The sequence below is a fragment of the Megalobrama amblycephala genome, linkage group LG3, assembly GCF_018812025.1.
Source record: "Megalobrama amblycephala isolate DHTTF-2021 linkage group LG3, ASM1881202v1, whole genome shotgun sequence".
Lineage (NCBI taxonomy): Eukaryota > Metazoa > Chordata > Actinopteri > Cypriniformes > Xenocyprididae > Megalobrama > Megalobrama amblycephala.
The window spans coordinates 36,221,316-36,237,441 of NC_063046.1; the positions used below are offsets into that span (position 1 = coordinate 36,221,316).

Sequence of the window (16,126 nt, forward strand, 5' to 3'; positions counted from 1 at the left end):
TTGTTCAGAACGATTAAATTTCATTTAGTTTCCGTTTCTGGTTACATTCCGGTCAAAATTTCGTTAGTTTCCAGTTTTCGTTTTCGATCCCTGAACCGGTTTAGAGCCCTGGTATAAACCATTCAATTTATACAATTATTATTTTTGTGTTATCTACAAGCTGACAACTATAGCTACGGCCCTATGAAATCTGTTTTATTTTTCAAAAGTTCCATCTTATTTCCCCCTGAATTCTATCCAGTAGATAGATCTTGGGTGCCCAAAATAGTTGCCCAGAGGCATTGCAAATAAGGCAGAAGAGTGAACAGACTTTCCTTGAGGGACTGTTTTTTCTGGATTCCATTTGAATGGTTAAATTACATTTCAGTAATCAAAAAGCATGTCTACTTAACTGAAATCATAAAAGTTATACAATTTATTTCAAGTTTAACAAAAAAATACATTTCATTTACATTTCATAAAATTATATATATTTTTTTCCCCCAAATTTCATTTCTTTTTTTTTTTATACCAAATTCTGTGTTTTCCGTTTTAATATTTCTGGATTCCGTTTTAATGATTTAATTCAATTTTAATTTTTAATTTCAATATTCAAAAAGTATTTCTAATCAACTGAATTCTTAAAACTTTAACAATTTATTACATTTTTTACAATAACGGGGCCCTATGAAATGTTTGATTTTTTTTTTTATTCTGTTGTGTTTGATTTTTTTTCTAGATTTATGATTGAATAAAAATGTATTATCACAAAAGTTGGTAATCTATTGAAATGCATAGAACTATTTTAAAAATGTATCATACTGTCATGTAGTACAAAAAGTGATTGGCTGGCAGATTGCATATCAAGAACATAGAAAAGATATATCAAGAAATAATTTTACAAATTTTTACAAATAAATATTTTGCATTTGCAATAGTCTGATATGTTTTAATGTTATTTTAGTAATAAAAATGTTCATTTGTTGGGGCATGTGGTTGTGTATACCTTCCATTCTATGGCCAGAACTTCTTTATCCAGGTCATCCGCAGACACACTCAAAGTCTTCACACTTTCAGCATTTAGACAGTCTGTTTTATTCCCGTACTGATCAATCACTTCCACATCTGAGAGAGAAATATAAGTTTAACAACTATTTTTTTAACACAGAACTGCTGAGTGATCTTCACATGGACTGTCTGTGAAGCGACACGCGTTCAGTTTCAATAGAAATGACATTAAAGAATACTTTATTCTACCATAATACTTATTCTTTCCAAACAGATGATTTTTTTTTTTTTTTCATCTGTGGATCACAGATCAAGAATCAACTGTTCTGGAATCAGCTAAGAATCCGCAAACTGTAAATAACGTATTTCCTTTTTAAACTGGTAATGGCAGTTAAATTCACAATGAACAATCCTTGTATTTTTACTTCAAAGAACGCTCTCTTTATAAAGCTGTCGATCACGCAACGCGAGTTCATCTGGACACTTACACTACACAATGAATCTCTTAATGTATTTAAATCCTGTTTGCATTGTTAGTTATGGAGAAAGCATTTCGTGAGAGAGCAGAAATTGCATTGCAATGATGAGATCACGGCATTCACATGATCAACAGACTGTCATCTGCTCATTGCTCATCACTGCAACCTTCCATGTGATAGGAACAGTATCAAAAATATAATGCAATAAACAACACTTTTCACGATTCATTAATCTCAACAGCTGTAATTGTAAAAATGTGGTGAAAGTATTCGAAAGGATTCCACATGCTGAATAAAAGTATTAATTATTTAATTATAAAAAAAAAAATCCTACTGACCCCATACTTTAGACTGGAAGTGTAAATTTAAATTATTCACTGATAATCTTCACCTCAAATTGGTTGTAATCTGGTGTGACCACATCATTAATTCAAAAAAAGATTAAAATAACTTTTTTTGGAATAATTTATCAACCAATTTGCTGAAAAATTACAATAAAAAATTTAAGCTGCAAGCAGCGATGAAAGGGTCCCTCGCACCTCTGCCACCGCCACCTGGCGGGAAAAAAAAGCAAGGCGGGAAATATACATTTAAGTATGTAAATATAGTAGGATAATGTCAGTCATTTGTATTTGCCACACTTCCTGCTACCAACTGGTGACGCATTGACTATAACTAAATTTTGGGGTGTAGATGTCTTCAGACCAGAGCACTTATCAAACATGTGAAGTTTGAGGCAGATTGGACATTGCCTGAGTTACAACAACTTCCTGTTTCGTGGCATTAATCGCATACAGTGGCATGAAAAAGTATGTGAACCCCTTGCAGAATCTGTGAAAATGAGAATTATTTTAATAAAATAAGAGGGATAATAAAAAATGCATGTTATTTTTTGTTTAGTACTGTCCTGAGTAAGATATTTTACATAAAAGATGTTTGCATTTAGTTCACAAGACAAAACAATAGCTGAATTTATTAAAATAACCCCATTCATAAGTATGTGAACCATTGATTCTCAATACTGTGTGTGGTTACCTGATGATCTACAAGTTTCAAGTTTCAAGTTTACTTTATTTATATAGCACATTTAAAACAGCCACAAGACTGACCAAAGTGCTTCACAAAAGAAACAGCATCATAAGAATAGTAAATCACATAAAACATGGTATAACAAGACAAATAACCAAAAAAGAGAAATAAAACACAATAGAAAATATAATAAGCAGGAGTATAGAACCTAGTAGGCCAATGAAAACAGATGGGTTTTTAGAAGAGACTTAAAAGCGGTCAAGCTAGGGGCCATTCGGATCTCCACTGGCAGGTCATTCCAGAGGCGAGGACCTATTACAGAGAAGGCACGGTCACCTCTACGCTTAAGTCTGGAGTGAGGGATTAAAAGAAGGTTCTGGTCACCAGATCTTAGGCTTCTCGAGGGGATGTACTGATGCAGTAGTTCAGATAGGTAGCCAGGTGCTTGATTGTGTAATGATTTAAAAACAAACAATAATATTTTAAAATGTATTCTAAATTCAACGGGCAACCAATGAAGGGCCTTTAATAGTGGAGTAGCGTGATCCCTTTTTTTCTTTTTTAAAAGAAATCTAGAGGCAGCATTCTGGACCAGTTGAAGACGGGCAATTTGAGCTTTGGAGATGCCACAATATAATGAGTTACAATAATCGAGACGTGACATAATAAAAGCATGCACCGCCATCTCTAGGGTCTTAACAGTGAGGAAATGTTTAATTTTTGCAAGTATACGGAGTTGATAAAAACTGGACCCGATCACAGTGGAAATTTGTTTATCGAATTTTAGTGAGTCATCTAAAATAACACCCAGATTACGTACATGTGAAGACCTAAAAGCCGATAGGGATCCCAGGTCAAAATTACATGCTTTCGTATTTTCTGAAGGGCCAAAAACAATTACTTCTGTTTTATCCTCATTTAGGGATAAAAATGTTTGAGATAACCAGGATTTAACCTCCTCTAGACAGGATAAAAGATCAGTCATGGCAAGTGGATAATTTTTCCTAAAAGGTAAATAGATTTGAGTATCATCGGCATAAAAGTGAAATGACACTCCATGTTTCCTAAAAATAGATCCAAGAGGTAACATATATAATGAAAATAGGGAGGGGGCCAAAATAGAGCCTTGAGGAAGGCCACAGGGGAGAGAGGCAGTGGAAGATAAAAATTCTCCTAGCCTAACCACATATTTCCTGTCAGATAAAAATGACTGGAACCACTTTAGCACTGTCCCAGAGAGACCCACCCAAGATTTCAGTCTATTTATTAATACAGAATGGTTAATAGTGTCGAAAGCCGCTGATAAATCTAAAAGCACGAGGACCACAGAGTCACCCGTATCAGTGGCTAAAAAGATGTCGTTTAACACTCTCAAAAGAGCAGATTCAGTACTGTGGGCAGCCTTAAAACCAGATTGAAAGTGCTCAAACAGATTATTTACAGCTAGAAAAGACTGAAGTTGGAAAAATACAATCTTTTCCAAAACCTTGGAAATAAATGGTAAAACAGAAATAGGCCGATAATTTTTTAACACAGACTGACCGAGTGAAGGCTTCTTGAGGAGTGGTGTGACAGTAGCCACTTTCAGATGAGCAGGAACCACCCCAGATGAAAGACATTTATTTAAGAAGGACACTAGACCTGGTCCAACCGAATCAACAATATGCTTTAAAAATTTAGGGTGGATAACGTCAAATGAAGAAAAGGATGGTTTCAACTTGACAATAATGTCTGAGAGTGACTGAAAGGAGACGAGTTCAAAATCGTCCCAAGATACAGACAACTCCGGGGGGAGAGGCAGCTCAATAGGAGTAATATCAGTTACCAGCCCTAGTTTAATTACTTTTTCCTTAAAAAACCTCGAGAAGCTTTCACAAAGAGCAACAGAGGCAACAGACATAGTATTGACCGGGGGATTGACAACAGAATTGATAACAGAAAACAAGATTTTAGGTCTTGACTGATTAAGCAGTATTAAGTTTGAATAGTAGGTTGCTTTTGCAGCTTTTGGCTGCAAAAGCAACAGTCTACGACTGTTTTTATGTTTTGTGATGGTTGTTCATGAGTCCCTTGTTTGTCCTGAGCAGTTAAACTGAGCTCTGTTCTTCAGAAAATTCCTCCAGGTCCTGCAGATTCATCAGTTTTCAAGCATTTTTGCATATTTGAACCCTTTCCAGCAGTGACTGTAGGATTTTGAGATCTGTGTTTTCATACTGAGGATGACTTTTCACATACTTTTTAATGCCACTGTACATCAGCACTTAGCCAAGTGTTGCATGATTTAACGTGTTTCTAGCATGTTTGGAACTTCATGGCATATTGAAATGTGTTTCAGGGAGTGAATTACAGTGTAAAGATTGCCATTTCCTGTTTCCAGCAGGTGGCGCTATGACTAACTGAATATTGGCATATAGACGTCTTCCGGCCAGGACTCAAACATGTGAAGTCTGGGGAAGATCGGACACTGTATGCCCGACTTACAAAAGCTTCCTGTTTCATGACGAAACATCAGAATTTGTCAGGGCACCACGGACACACCCTTCAACGAAAACTCAAGATCTTTGCAATTTAACATCGCTAAGGCCTTAAGATTAAACTGACCAAATATGATGTTGATCTGATTAAAGCTATAAGAGGAGATGTTGAAGTACAACATCTGGAAATGGCAAAAAATGCAAAAATTTTGCAGAGAAAATTCAAAATAACTCACTTCCTGTTGGGTTTTCAGATTTTTCACCCATGGACTTTTTTGTAGGTATTGGGCTGTTACATGTGTGTACTGAATTTTATATTTGTACATAAAAAGGCGCTTACTTGAAATTTTGTAGGTTTTTGGCACACCTAATTCTGAAACCCATATCGGACCACTTCTGACAAATTTTCACCACTTCTGACACGTGTGCAAAGTTTTATGAGTTTTCGAGCATGTTTAGGCCCTCAAAAATGCTATTCATTTCGGAGAAGAAGAATTGACTGAGCAATTACAATAGGGTCCTCACACCATTGTTGATCGGGCCCTAAAAATGAATTATTTCACCAATTGGACATTAACACTTCTAATAATATCAAGACATATATTTCAGAAATCTGGCTAACATTTGGAATCACATTACATGTTTCTACCCGGAGATGGAGAAACAAAAGGCCTGTCCAAGCAGCGGTCAATACAAAGCAAATTATTATTATTATGACGAACCTAAAGATGGTACTTACATATGTTTCCTGACAGAATTTCGCCCATTTTCACAGTCGATTCACTGAGGTTGACCCGCAAACGCTCAGGCTCATCTGGACGAGGCCTTTAGAAACACACACATATAGAGATATGCTTCTGCAAGAATATTTAGTTATATAATGAAAAACAAACATACACAGGACATGCATGTAGCTTACACAATAATGAACGACATGTTGACTGTGTGCTGGTCGTGGAAAGAGACATTGCAGAAATGCTCTCTCTGTGCTAGAGATGGGACACATAAATGTGGCAGTTTTCCCTGAGAAAGCTCTTCTGCGTTTAACTCTGCTGTCCAATTCACCTGCAAGACAAGCACAAACACACACACATCATCGCACAACTGGCTACAATAGTATGTTAGTGCAAGCGGATGCAGTCACTAGAAATGTGACTCACAGAACCTGAAATAAAACAATATGCAAAAACAAATCACAGAGAAACAAACTCACACCTTAATCTTACTGGTAAGTTTAGGCTGAAGGGAAACCAGCCTATTGCCCTCATCGTACAGTCTGAAGTGAAGGCTTCCTAGTGTGTCTCCTGCCGTCCAATCAATGCGCTCTGAATTTTGTATCACCATGACATCATCAGAGCCCTCTTCCTGTCTGTAGACCTCTAAACGGGATATTCGTGAGCTGGGCAAGATGCGCAGCTGACGTTCCACACACGCCACTGTTCTGTTGTTCTATGTGCACATAAAAATAATCATGTGGATATCAAGTTAAACGTTTTAATCTGATTAAACTGTTGATATTCTTTACCATTTAACAGTTTTATATTAAACAGTTAAATTATTAAACCATCAAACAGTTTATATACTTTACTATATACTATACTTTACTATTGTATTATGAAAGATTCATTTACATCTTAACTCTGAGCAATGGAACAAAGAATCGTTTACCATAAGATCAATAAGATGCATTTAAAAAAAATAGATAGGGCGGATTTTCATTTCACTTTAGGACTGAGGCCCCGTCCACACGGAGACGCGTTTCTGTGAATACGCACACATTTTTTTATCGGATAGGCGTTTCGTCCACACGGATCCGGCGTTTTCGAAAGGTGAAACCGCTATTTTTTGAAACCGGGTCCCAGAGTGGATAAATTTGAAAACGCCGTCTTTGCGTTTTCGTGTGGACGGGGCAATCCGTATATTTTCTGAAACGATGATGTCATCACCCCACGTGTCGACCCTAGTCAGACGCGCTAACACCACAAAACAGCACCAACAACAGCAATAGCAGACTCTACATGCTTGTGTTCATGCTGCAGATGATACCGAGTCAAAATAAAGTGTTATTTCTAAGCTTTACTATAGTTTGTATTCAGCGCGCAAGGTTTATGCGCATGCTCCAAGTCTTCTTCGCTGCTTTAAGTGCATTTCTGTGACAGAATTACAGCGCCAGATAATGGTCTGGCATGTATACTACATCATTTTTAGACATTTCAGTGGTTTCGTGTGGACACAGACATTTTTTGAGACGAGGAAAAAAAAAAAAAAAAAAAAAAAAGATCGGTTTAGGGTAAGCTCCGGCTTCGTGTGGACGTAGCCTGAGTTGGTGTTCTGAGTCAGCTTTCTGACGTAGAACCTGGAAGTGCTGAACATAAACAGCATAAGAGAATGACAGGGGAGAGATTAATTTGTTCAATAAAGTCGTAATTTTTGTTTTGTTTTGTACACAACAAGCATTCTCATCGCTTCATAACATTAAGGTTGAACCACTGTGGTCACAGTGACTATTTTAACTATGTCTTTACTACTTTCCTGTAATTATGTTGCTTTCTATGGGGGATAAAAAAACCTCTTGGATTTCATCAAAAATATCTTAATTTGTGTGCCGAAGATGAACGAAGGTCTTACGGTTTTGGAATGACATGAGGGCGAGTAATTAATGACAGAAATTTAATTTTTTTGGGTGAAATAACCCTTTAAAGTGACAGCAGCCTAATAAACCTGCTGCCGTCTTTGTCCTTAATGTTAATTAAACAACAAAAGAAAACAAGAAAATCACTCACTGCTCTTGACTGAATGACTTTAGTAGCTTTAATAAGAATCAGAGCAAGTTTAATTCTTACAGTGAAGACTATGCTGTTTTATCTTACATTTTATTATTCAATTAGTAGGCTGTTAGCTGAATACTTATAAACTTGCATGAAAAACTTAAAGCACTGTTTGTTTCATTCATATAGTTTTTCTACTGTTTTGTCCTATTGTTTGTACTTTTTTTTATTGTATTACTGTTCACTTATTTTCAATAATTTGAAGACTTTTTTCCCATACATTAGTTAGCCTAGTATTCTGCCGAGTTATTGAAATTGGCATCAAGAATTGTGAAATTTTGCTGGTGTCTAAATTTTAGATGTCACAGCAACTTCATTTCAAGAAAATATATACTTGATTAATTGTTAAAAAAAAAAAAATGTACTCGTATAAGGTTTGGTCATTATCCCACTTATACTGAGATTACTATATTCACCAAAATAATCATGATTTAACCGAGCAGCTCAAAATTTAAATGTCCAAATGTAGCTGGAAGAAGAAAAAACAAAACAAAAAAAAAAATCCAGTCCATCACTACAAAAAAGACACTGAAATTTTGGTAACACTTTACAATAATGTTCATTAGTTAAACATTAGTTAATGTATTAGCTAACAAACTAACCACGAGCAATACATTTGTTACCGTATTTACTAATCTTTGTTAATGTTAGTTAATGAAAATACAGTTGTTCATTGTTTGTTCATGTTAGTTCACAGTGCACACAGTGCATGTTAACTAGTTAACTAATGTTAACTAATGAACCTTATTGTAAAAATTGTAATATTTTGATGTAAAGTAGAAAATATATTTTTGATAGTTGGCAGTCAAAAAAATAAATGAAAAAATAAATGTAAAAGACCTGCTCTTATCTTGTTCCAATATCATCCACATCAGACAATACTGACAAAACACTGACAGCAAATGATAAATAACATATATTGGGCATCCCTATTAAATATACATTTTTAATTCAATATGCTTCTGAATATTAAAAGCTGAAAATTCCAGAGCACAAGACAAATAAACTACCAAGGTGGTTACAAAATTAATATTAGAAATTACAGCTTACTGGAATGTTGAACTTAGCAGTAAAGATTTGTTCAGGGTTTACAGTCTTCAGCAATAGTGGTTTAGTCAACATGAGTCCAGAGCCAGTGTTACTGCAGTCCACAACATCCACGGGCAGATCAGGGGCTCCCAGCAACTACAAACACACAATGCACCAACCAGATGATGAACTTTAATCCTGTGCCAAGTTAAGTCTGATACAATGTAATGTCTTAATTACAATTCATTTGACAAAGGTTAAATTAAGTCAGGCACAGATGAAACATGCAACTGAAATGCTTAACAACGCTGTCTGTTGGACTAATATTATCTGTTTTGTTCTTTCTTTTGATATACTGCATGTTCAGATATTCATACAACAATATTTTGGGGGCCGTGAAAGTTTTGTGAAAATGATCAAAAATGCTACCGCTGACTGGTGACTTTTTTTTTTTTTTTTTTAAATGCTGGCGGGAAAGAGTTAAGTGACTTCGATTTTAGACATATTTTAGGTCTTGACTACAACACTAATGTGTACTAAGCAAATGTGTGTGTATGGATGCATGCAGACCATTTGAAAAGAATGCTGAATCACTAAAATTAAGTACTTAAGTTGTGTGCGTTTGTCCACAAGTACTACCTGGCAGCGGACTGTGAGTTTAGGATGAGTGGTGATATTTTGGTATTCGTCATGAACCTCCACTCTAAAGTTTGCTGGAGTCCCATTCTCAACAGAGTGTACATCTTTATCCGGAAACACTAGCAGAGTGTGCGGCGGGCCTGGAAGATAAATTGCATTTGTATTTTACATTCTGATTTACAGATCATCTGTTGCTTTTTCTGTGTCTTTTGTCATACCGGGTTGCAGAAAAATTTGAAGAGATTGGTTGTTCTGCTTCAGCCCTGGGATGAGCACCTTCAATGTGTACATCTGTTAACAACACACACACACACACACACACACACACACACACAAATATCACATGCAAATCCAAGTTCTGTGCTAATAATGTCACTGCAAAATTTATTACTGTCATTAAAGAGGTTTTCCAAACACTCCTCCATCATCTTTGTGTCATGAAACGGTTTTTGTCATGAATCAGTTTTTTCTGATAAAACTTGTTGGTTAAATGATGGGTTTGTGTGATGTTGTTCCAGAGAAGCATGTTACGGGCGAGTTTTAGTAAAGCGCTGTGGAGCTTCTAGCCCAACGGTGGAAACGCAGAGTGGTTTTGGGCTTGGTGATACAGGTCCGGGGCTATTAGCCCAGCCTGACCCATTGAAAGCCCTGGCTCCCTGTTGACTTCCATAGTATTTTCCCCCCCCATAATATGGAAGCCAATGGGGCCCATCAACTGTTTGGTCAGCCATATTCTTCAAAATATCTTCTTTTGTGTTCAGCAGAAGAAACAAATTCATACATTTCTGGAACAACTTCACATTAACTATGCTTGATTAATTTATATTCTGATTAATAAAAACATTCCACAGAAGCCCCAGTCTGTTTATATTAGGTGGAACAAGAGGCCTCAGCTATGGCTGCATGATATATCATTTTAACATCGATATCATAATGTGCAGTATCACAGTAGGGCTGCCCTCAACTAAAGATAAATATATAAAATATTATATTATATTATAGACCAGGAGCTCATTCAACCCAATCACTGCACTGTAGTATGCATACGATATAATAGAGACATTATGCATGAGACAGTATCACTTTTGTCTTCCCTCATTGTTGTATGACATGGATCATAAGTGTTTGTTCCTACAGTACAGTCCAAAAGTTTGGAACCACTAAGATTTTTAATGTTTTTAAAAGAAGTTTCGTCTGCTCACCAAGGCTACATTTATTTAATTAAAAATACAGTAAAAAACAGTAACATTGTGAAATATTATTACAATTTAAAAAAAACTGTGTACTATTTAAATATATTTGACAAAGTAATTTATTCCTGTGATGCAAAGCTGAATTTTCAGCATCGTTACTCCAGTCTTCAGTGTCACATGATCCTTCAGAAATCATTCTAATATGCTGATTTGCTGCTCAATAAACATCTATGATTATTTTCAATGTTGAAAACAGTTGTGTACTTTTTTTTTTTTCAGGATTCCTTGATGAATAGAAAGTTCAAAAGAACAGCATTTATCTGAAATACAAAGCTTCTGTAGCATTATACACTACCGTTCAAAAGTTTGGGGTCAGTAAGAATTTTTATTTTTATTTTTTTGAAAAGAAATTAAAGAAATGAATACTTTTATTCAGCAAGGATGCATTAAATCAATCAAAAGTGGCAGTAAAGACATTTATAATGTTACAAAAGATTAGATTTCAGATAAACACTGTTCTTTTGAACTTTCTATTCATCAAATAATCCTGAAAAAAAATATTGTACACAAATATTTTGTACAATTGTACACATTAAATGTTTCTTGAGCAGCAGATCAGCATATTAGAATGATTTCTGAAGGATCATGTGACACTGAAGACTGGAGTAATGATGCTGAAAATTCATCTTTGCCATCACAGGAATAAATTACTTTGTGAAATATATTCAAATAGAAAACAGTTATTTTAAATTGTAATAATATTTCACAATATTACTGTTTTTTACTGTATTTTTAATTAAATAAATGTAGCCTTGGTGAGCAGACGAAACTTCTTTTAAAAACATTAAAAATCTTAGTGGTTCCAAACTTTTGGACTGTACTGTATGTGCAAACACAAAAGTGTTGACTGCATTTCCCCATAATCGTGGCCAAAACACTCCATAAAAACAGATAACCTTGGTTGAGTCAATGTTACAATTCCGAATTGGTTGTAATTCTCAAACAGAGTAAACTCTGCCCAGAATGATAAAACACTACTAACCTTGCTTTGAAAACTGATCTTTCCCATGACCTTCACATTTCTGATGACAGAAGTGGTCCCGAACACGATCCCTTCATAACTCAACTTTAGTGAACTAAAGAGAGAGACATTTTTCCATCAGAAAATCTGTTATTGATTTTTTTGTCCAAAATTATCTGTAGCCATCAACAAACACACATTTACACGCATGTATACAGTATGTATATTTATGAAAAGGATAATTCCGGTCCTTGATACTGACTGGTTGAGCCGTGTTCAAAGCTGTTGTAAATTACTCTACAAACACACACCTTTCAGTGTGTGTATTTCAGCTAAATGAACTGTTTGTTATTTATTTAATGAAGTATGAGTGACTTCTGCTGGCATTATGTTTGCGTCGTTCACCTGTAATTTTGAGACCATGCCCTTCCCCATCAAAGAAACTCCTCTCATGCAGTTTAAAACATTGATGTTTAACCTTATTTAATTTAAGTTTCATGTTAAATTCTTATATTTGATCAAATTCAGTTATGGTAAGACAGTGGTTCCCAAACTTTTTTTCCCACGCACCCCCTTTTATGTCCCAACCGGGTTGGCACACCCCCAATCCCCACTTCAAAAAAACCAAAAAAAAAAAAAAACAAAGCTTTGTTTTATCGCCATATAAATCCTCATGTTTAATCATGCGCAAATAACCAGAACACGCATGGCAATAACAACATCAACAAAATTTCAATATAATGCAACAAAGCTACGCACAAGCGTCCACTTTTAAGAGGACGAGTGACAGACACAGGCTCAGTAACAGAAAGCACGGTTATTTTCAGCCGCGTAAAAGAAACATTGCAGCAATAGGCTATATTTCCTTCTTTTTTTTCCCCGTCTAGTGTTCACCCTCATCTCCTCTTTTTTGCCATCTCCTTCCCTCCTCTTCGGTTTCGTCCGGCACATCTTCTGACTCCCGCTCATTTTCTCTATTCTCTCCGTCTCGGTTGCCTCCAAATCCTCACTCTCTCTTGGTCCCTCTCTTCCTTTGTGACTAACAACTTTATCATAAGACATCCCACTTGACAGTTTCCCTGATTTCAGCCAGTTAAGCATATTTATAATATATATAGGGAATGAATGAAACGAGTTGGCACGCATATAGCCTAGCCTGCAGTGCATAAAAGAAGAGCAGTGCGTAGAAGAAGACAGCAGCTGTCTTCTTCTAGGTTTCTATCAAAAACTAATAAATTATAGTTTTTTTATTTAAAATAAAAGCGATTACAAAGGAAATGTTTATTGTTCATGTTTTTTTATTGTATGGAAAAATCCCACTTAAAAAAACAGACCGCCATTACATTTTTCCTCTCGCGCACCCCCTGGTGGCAGCTCGCGTACCCCTGGGGGTGCACGTACCACACTTTGGGAATCCCTGTGGTAAGACACTATAGGGTTGTTTGTTACCAATCAAATTAAATACTTTACACTGCAAAATTACAACTGCAATAAATAAATGTTATGAGATTAATGTTTTAAATAAATTTTTTTAAATAAGAAATGTTGGGGAAAAAAATGCAATGATACTCTTAATCATGAAATTAAACCGCCAATTGGTGGCGGCAAGGCACTTAATGAGTGAGTCCTTCATTCAACCAATTCACAATGCGCATTAGTTCTGCTGAGATCTTTGTTTGGAACTATTTTCGTTGGTGAAACAGAAGAGTCAATATTGTGTCTAAAATGTAAGTAACTTAATATTAACTACTTGTTTATTGAACTATAAAATCAATGTAACATTTGCAGTCGTGATAATATTTGACAAAATAGCTCCCTTGGTCATGTTGTGATACCTCTCGTTAAGGTTAACTATATCATATGTTATAAATAAAAAAACTCAACATTTTAAATATTTATCTCAGTATGTTTCTACTGTGAGTTTCTTGTGTGTATGTGTGCCATTACACTAATGTTTTTGATATCTCCACGAAAGTCTCTCACAAAGAGACAAGCAAGGTTGGCCTCAAAAGCATGATCTTGTTACCAGAAATACACTATCCATTATCAATCGCCGTTTACTCTGAATTAAATAAAATCAGAATCATTCTCACGTTTAGATACCTTCATAGCTGTTTTTTATCACTTAAGTTTTAATCAGGCTACTTGCTTGGTCAGGCAAGAAAAAAAAAATAAAAAATCACTTTCCCCTTCAAAAAAAAAATATTAATACATATATTTTGCCTTTAATATATGTATTGTGTGGTAACTGTTTTATAAAAGCAATAAACCCCATGAAGCCTTGGTTTACAGTGAATTCAGCTAAGGGGCATTATTAGGCATGACATGGCTTCCAGGGGATTATTACAAGGACATTTCTAAAGCATGTACTTGGATCTCTACAGAGCTTGTGCGTATCTATTTTGACCTACCTACATTCCAGCTGGGGTTTAATGTCACAGGGTGGCTGGGTGGGATATTCAAACTCATCCCTAAAGTTTAGAGGAATATTGAAGGGAACTCCCACATGGACAGGAGCAGAAATTATGTCTAGCATAAAAGATACTGCTTCACCTTCTGTTGGAGAAACACAGAGACAAGAGACAAATAGAGAGAATTAAACTTGGAATCAGACAGGGAATTGTTTACTTCACTCCAGATTTATTTTTGTATAATTTGGATACTATTGTAGTTTTTATTCAAATTTTTAATTTTTATATTTTACATTTTAATTTTAATTTGTTAGTGTTTTTGTCATTTGTTTTCTTTTTTAAACATGTCTATACAGTTTTTATTAATTTTTCCTTCAGTTTTAGTTTTAGCTATTTTAGTACATCAAGTTAAAATGGAAATGAGAAATGTTGCTTTTTTTTACATTTTATTTATTTCAGTTAGTTTACTTTATTCCTAGAAACAAAAACATTTCATTGTTTAACATTTTAGTTAACTATAATAACCCTGATTTACTCGTATCACAGAAGAGTTTATAATTTAGCAATTTAAATTAATAGTTCAAAATAAAAATTCATTTATTTACTCACATCATTATGATGAGCTGTGGTTCTATGACTAAATCGAAGACCACTAGAGGCAGTGCTGAAAGCACTAGTGGAAAATCCTTCGCGCTTGTCCGAGAATCGAATAAACTTGTCATCTTGTGACTCATGACACGTCTTTAGCTATTACAACCCATTAACACGTCAAATCGATCTCTAGATCATTCTCACTATACCAAGTCACCAGAGACTCTGGCTGTCTTCCACATAGTCATAGAACTACAGTTAAGTTCGTAACCAGCGTTCTATTTCCTTTCGCTCCAGACTGCCAGAGGCAGTGCTGAAAGCACTAGTGGAAGACGAAATACCTATGCAGTCATCAGAAATCCCTTTGCAAAACATCCGGGCAGGCAAAAAGCACTGCAGCGCACCCTGCTGACAAGGGAGTCACATTCAATCTGTAGTAATGTGAAAATGTGCAGGCAGAACCCCAAGTTGCTGCTTCACAAATTTCCAAGTGATACTCCTCCGAACACTGCCCAAGATGTTGCTAAAGCAGGCAGGTGTACAATGACAGTGAGTAGGCGAGAGCAGAGACTGCCCCACAGATGAGAAATTACCTGCGTCACTCAGGGCACCAGTCTGTTTAGAAAGTGCAGTACCTCTGCATGCACCTCGCTGTGCATCGAGCAGCATTATAGAGCATCTATGTGCATCCATGACGAACTAATACTCACCTCAAATCCAAAAGGACAATAAAAACCGTCATGACTCACAAGTCCTTGATATCCGCACAGCAATGAACACTCACACGCTCTCAAGCCAAGGCATCCAGGGGTTCTGAGTGAATGTCTTTAATGAGACATTCAAACTTTCATGTAACAACTTTGTTATTCAATTCTAAGTCAAGAACAAATGCAAGGGATTTTCCACTAGTGCCTTCAGCAGTGCCTCTGGTGGTCTGGAGCGAAAGGAAATAGAACACTGCTGACAGATCACTCGTATCTTAAAACCAGGTGTAAAGAGGGCCAATGTGTGTTTTACCTTTAATCGAGAAATTGAGGGTGTAATAGGGTAGCCTTTTTCCAGCCCATTCACTGGAGTGGCTATCACTCAGAACAGCCTGCAGATGCAGCGTGTACATCCCAAGCTTAGTGAGATTCTCTGGAAGAGAAAACATACACTTAATGCATTAACTAATATTAACTAACAATAATTATATACATTTGTTGCCATATTTATTCATCTTTCTCCATACAATGACATGTACATACATGCCATATTTATGACCATCAGTGGGCTAAAGTAAAGGCAGTGAATTTTATCCACAATCCATATCTGTATGGCGCTATATGTGGAGATGGATTGTGTATTAAATATAGGGTTGTACGATATTGGAAATTCGTGAAAAACCGACATTGCGATATTTTAATATTGCGATATGAAAACAATTTCACCAGATGACTTGAACA

General features: G+C 35.8%; 1 protein-coding gene across 4 annotated transcripts in view; it reads right to left on the reverse strand.

Moving 5' to 3' along the window:
- The window catches only part of smchd1 (structural maintenance of chromosomes flexible hinge domain containing 1), an 81,311-nt gene that overhangs the window by 36,763 nt on the left and 28,422 nt on the right, over positions 1–16,126 (reverse strand). For all 4 annotated transcript variants that reach the window (XM_048185306.1, XM_048185305.1, XM_048185304.1 and 1 more), the window contains 10 exons: positions 15,699–15,818; positions 14,091–14,235; positions 11,701–11,794; positions 9,684–9,756; positions 9,466–9,605; positions 8,848–8,982; positions 6,185–6,418; positions 5,889–6,034; positions 5,709–5,794; positions 986–1,104 (listed from right to left, as the gene is read on the reverse strand). In XM_048185306.1, the coding sequence (XP_048041263.1) occupies positions 986–1,104; positions 5,709–5,794; positions 5,889–6,034; positions 6,185–6,418; positions 8,848–8,982; positions 9,466–9,605; positions 9,684–9,756; positions 11,701–11,794; positions 14,091–14,235; positions 15,699–15,818 (1,292 nt within the window). The remainder of the gene's footprint in view (positions 1–985; positions 1,105–5,708; positions 5,795–5,888; positions 6,035–6,184; positions 6,419–8,847; positions 8,983–9,465; positions 9,606–9,683; positions 9,757–11,700; positions 11,795–14,090; positions 14,236–15,698; positions 15,819–16,126) is intronic.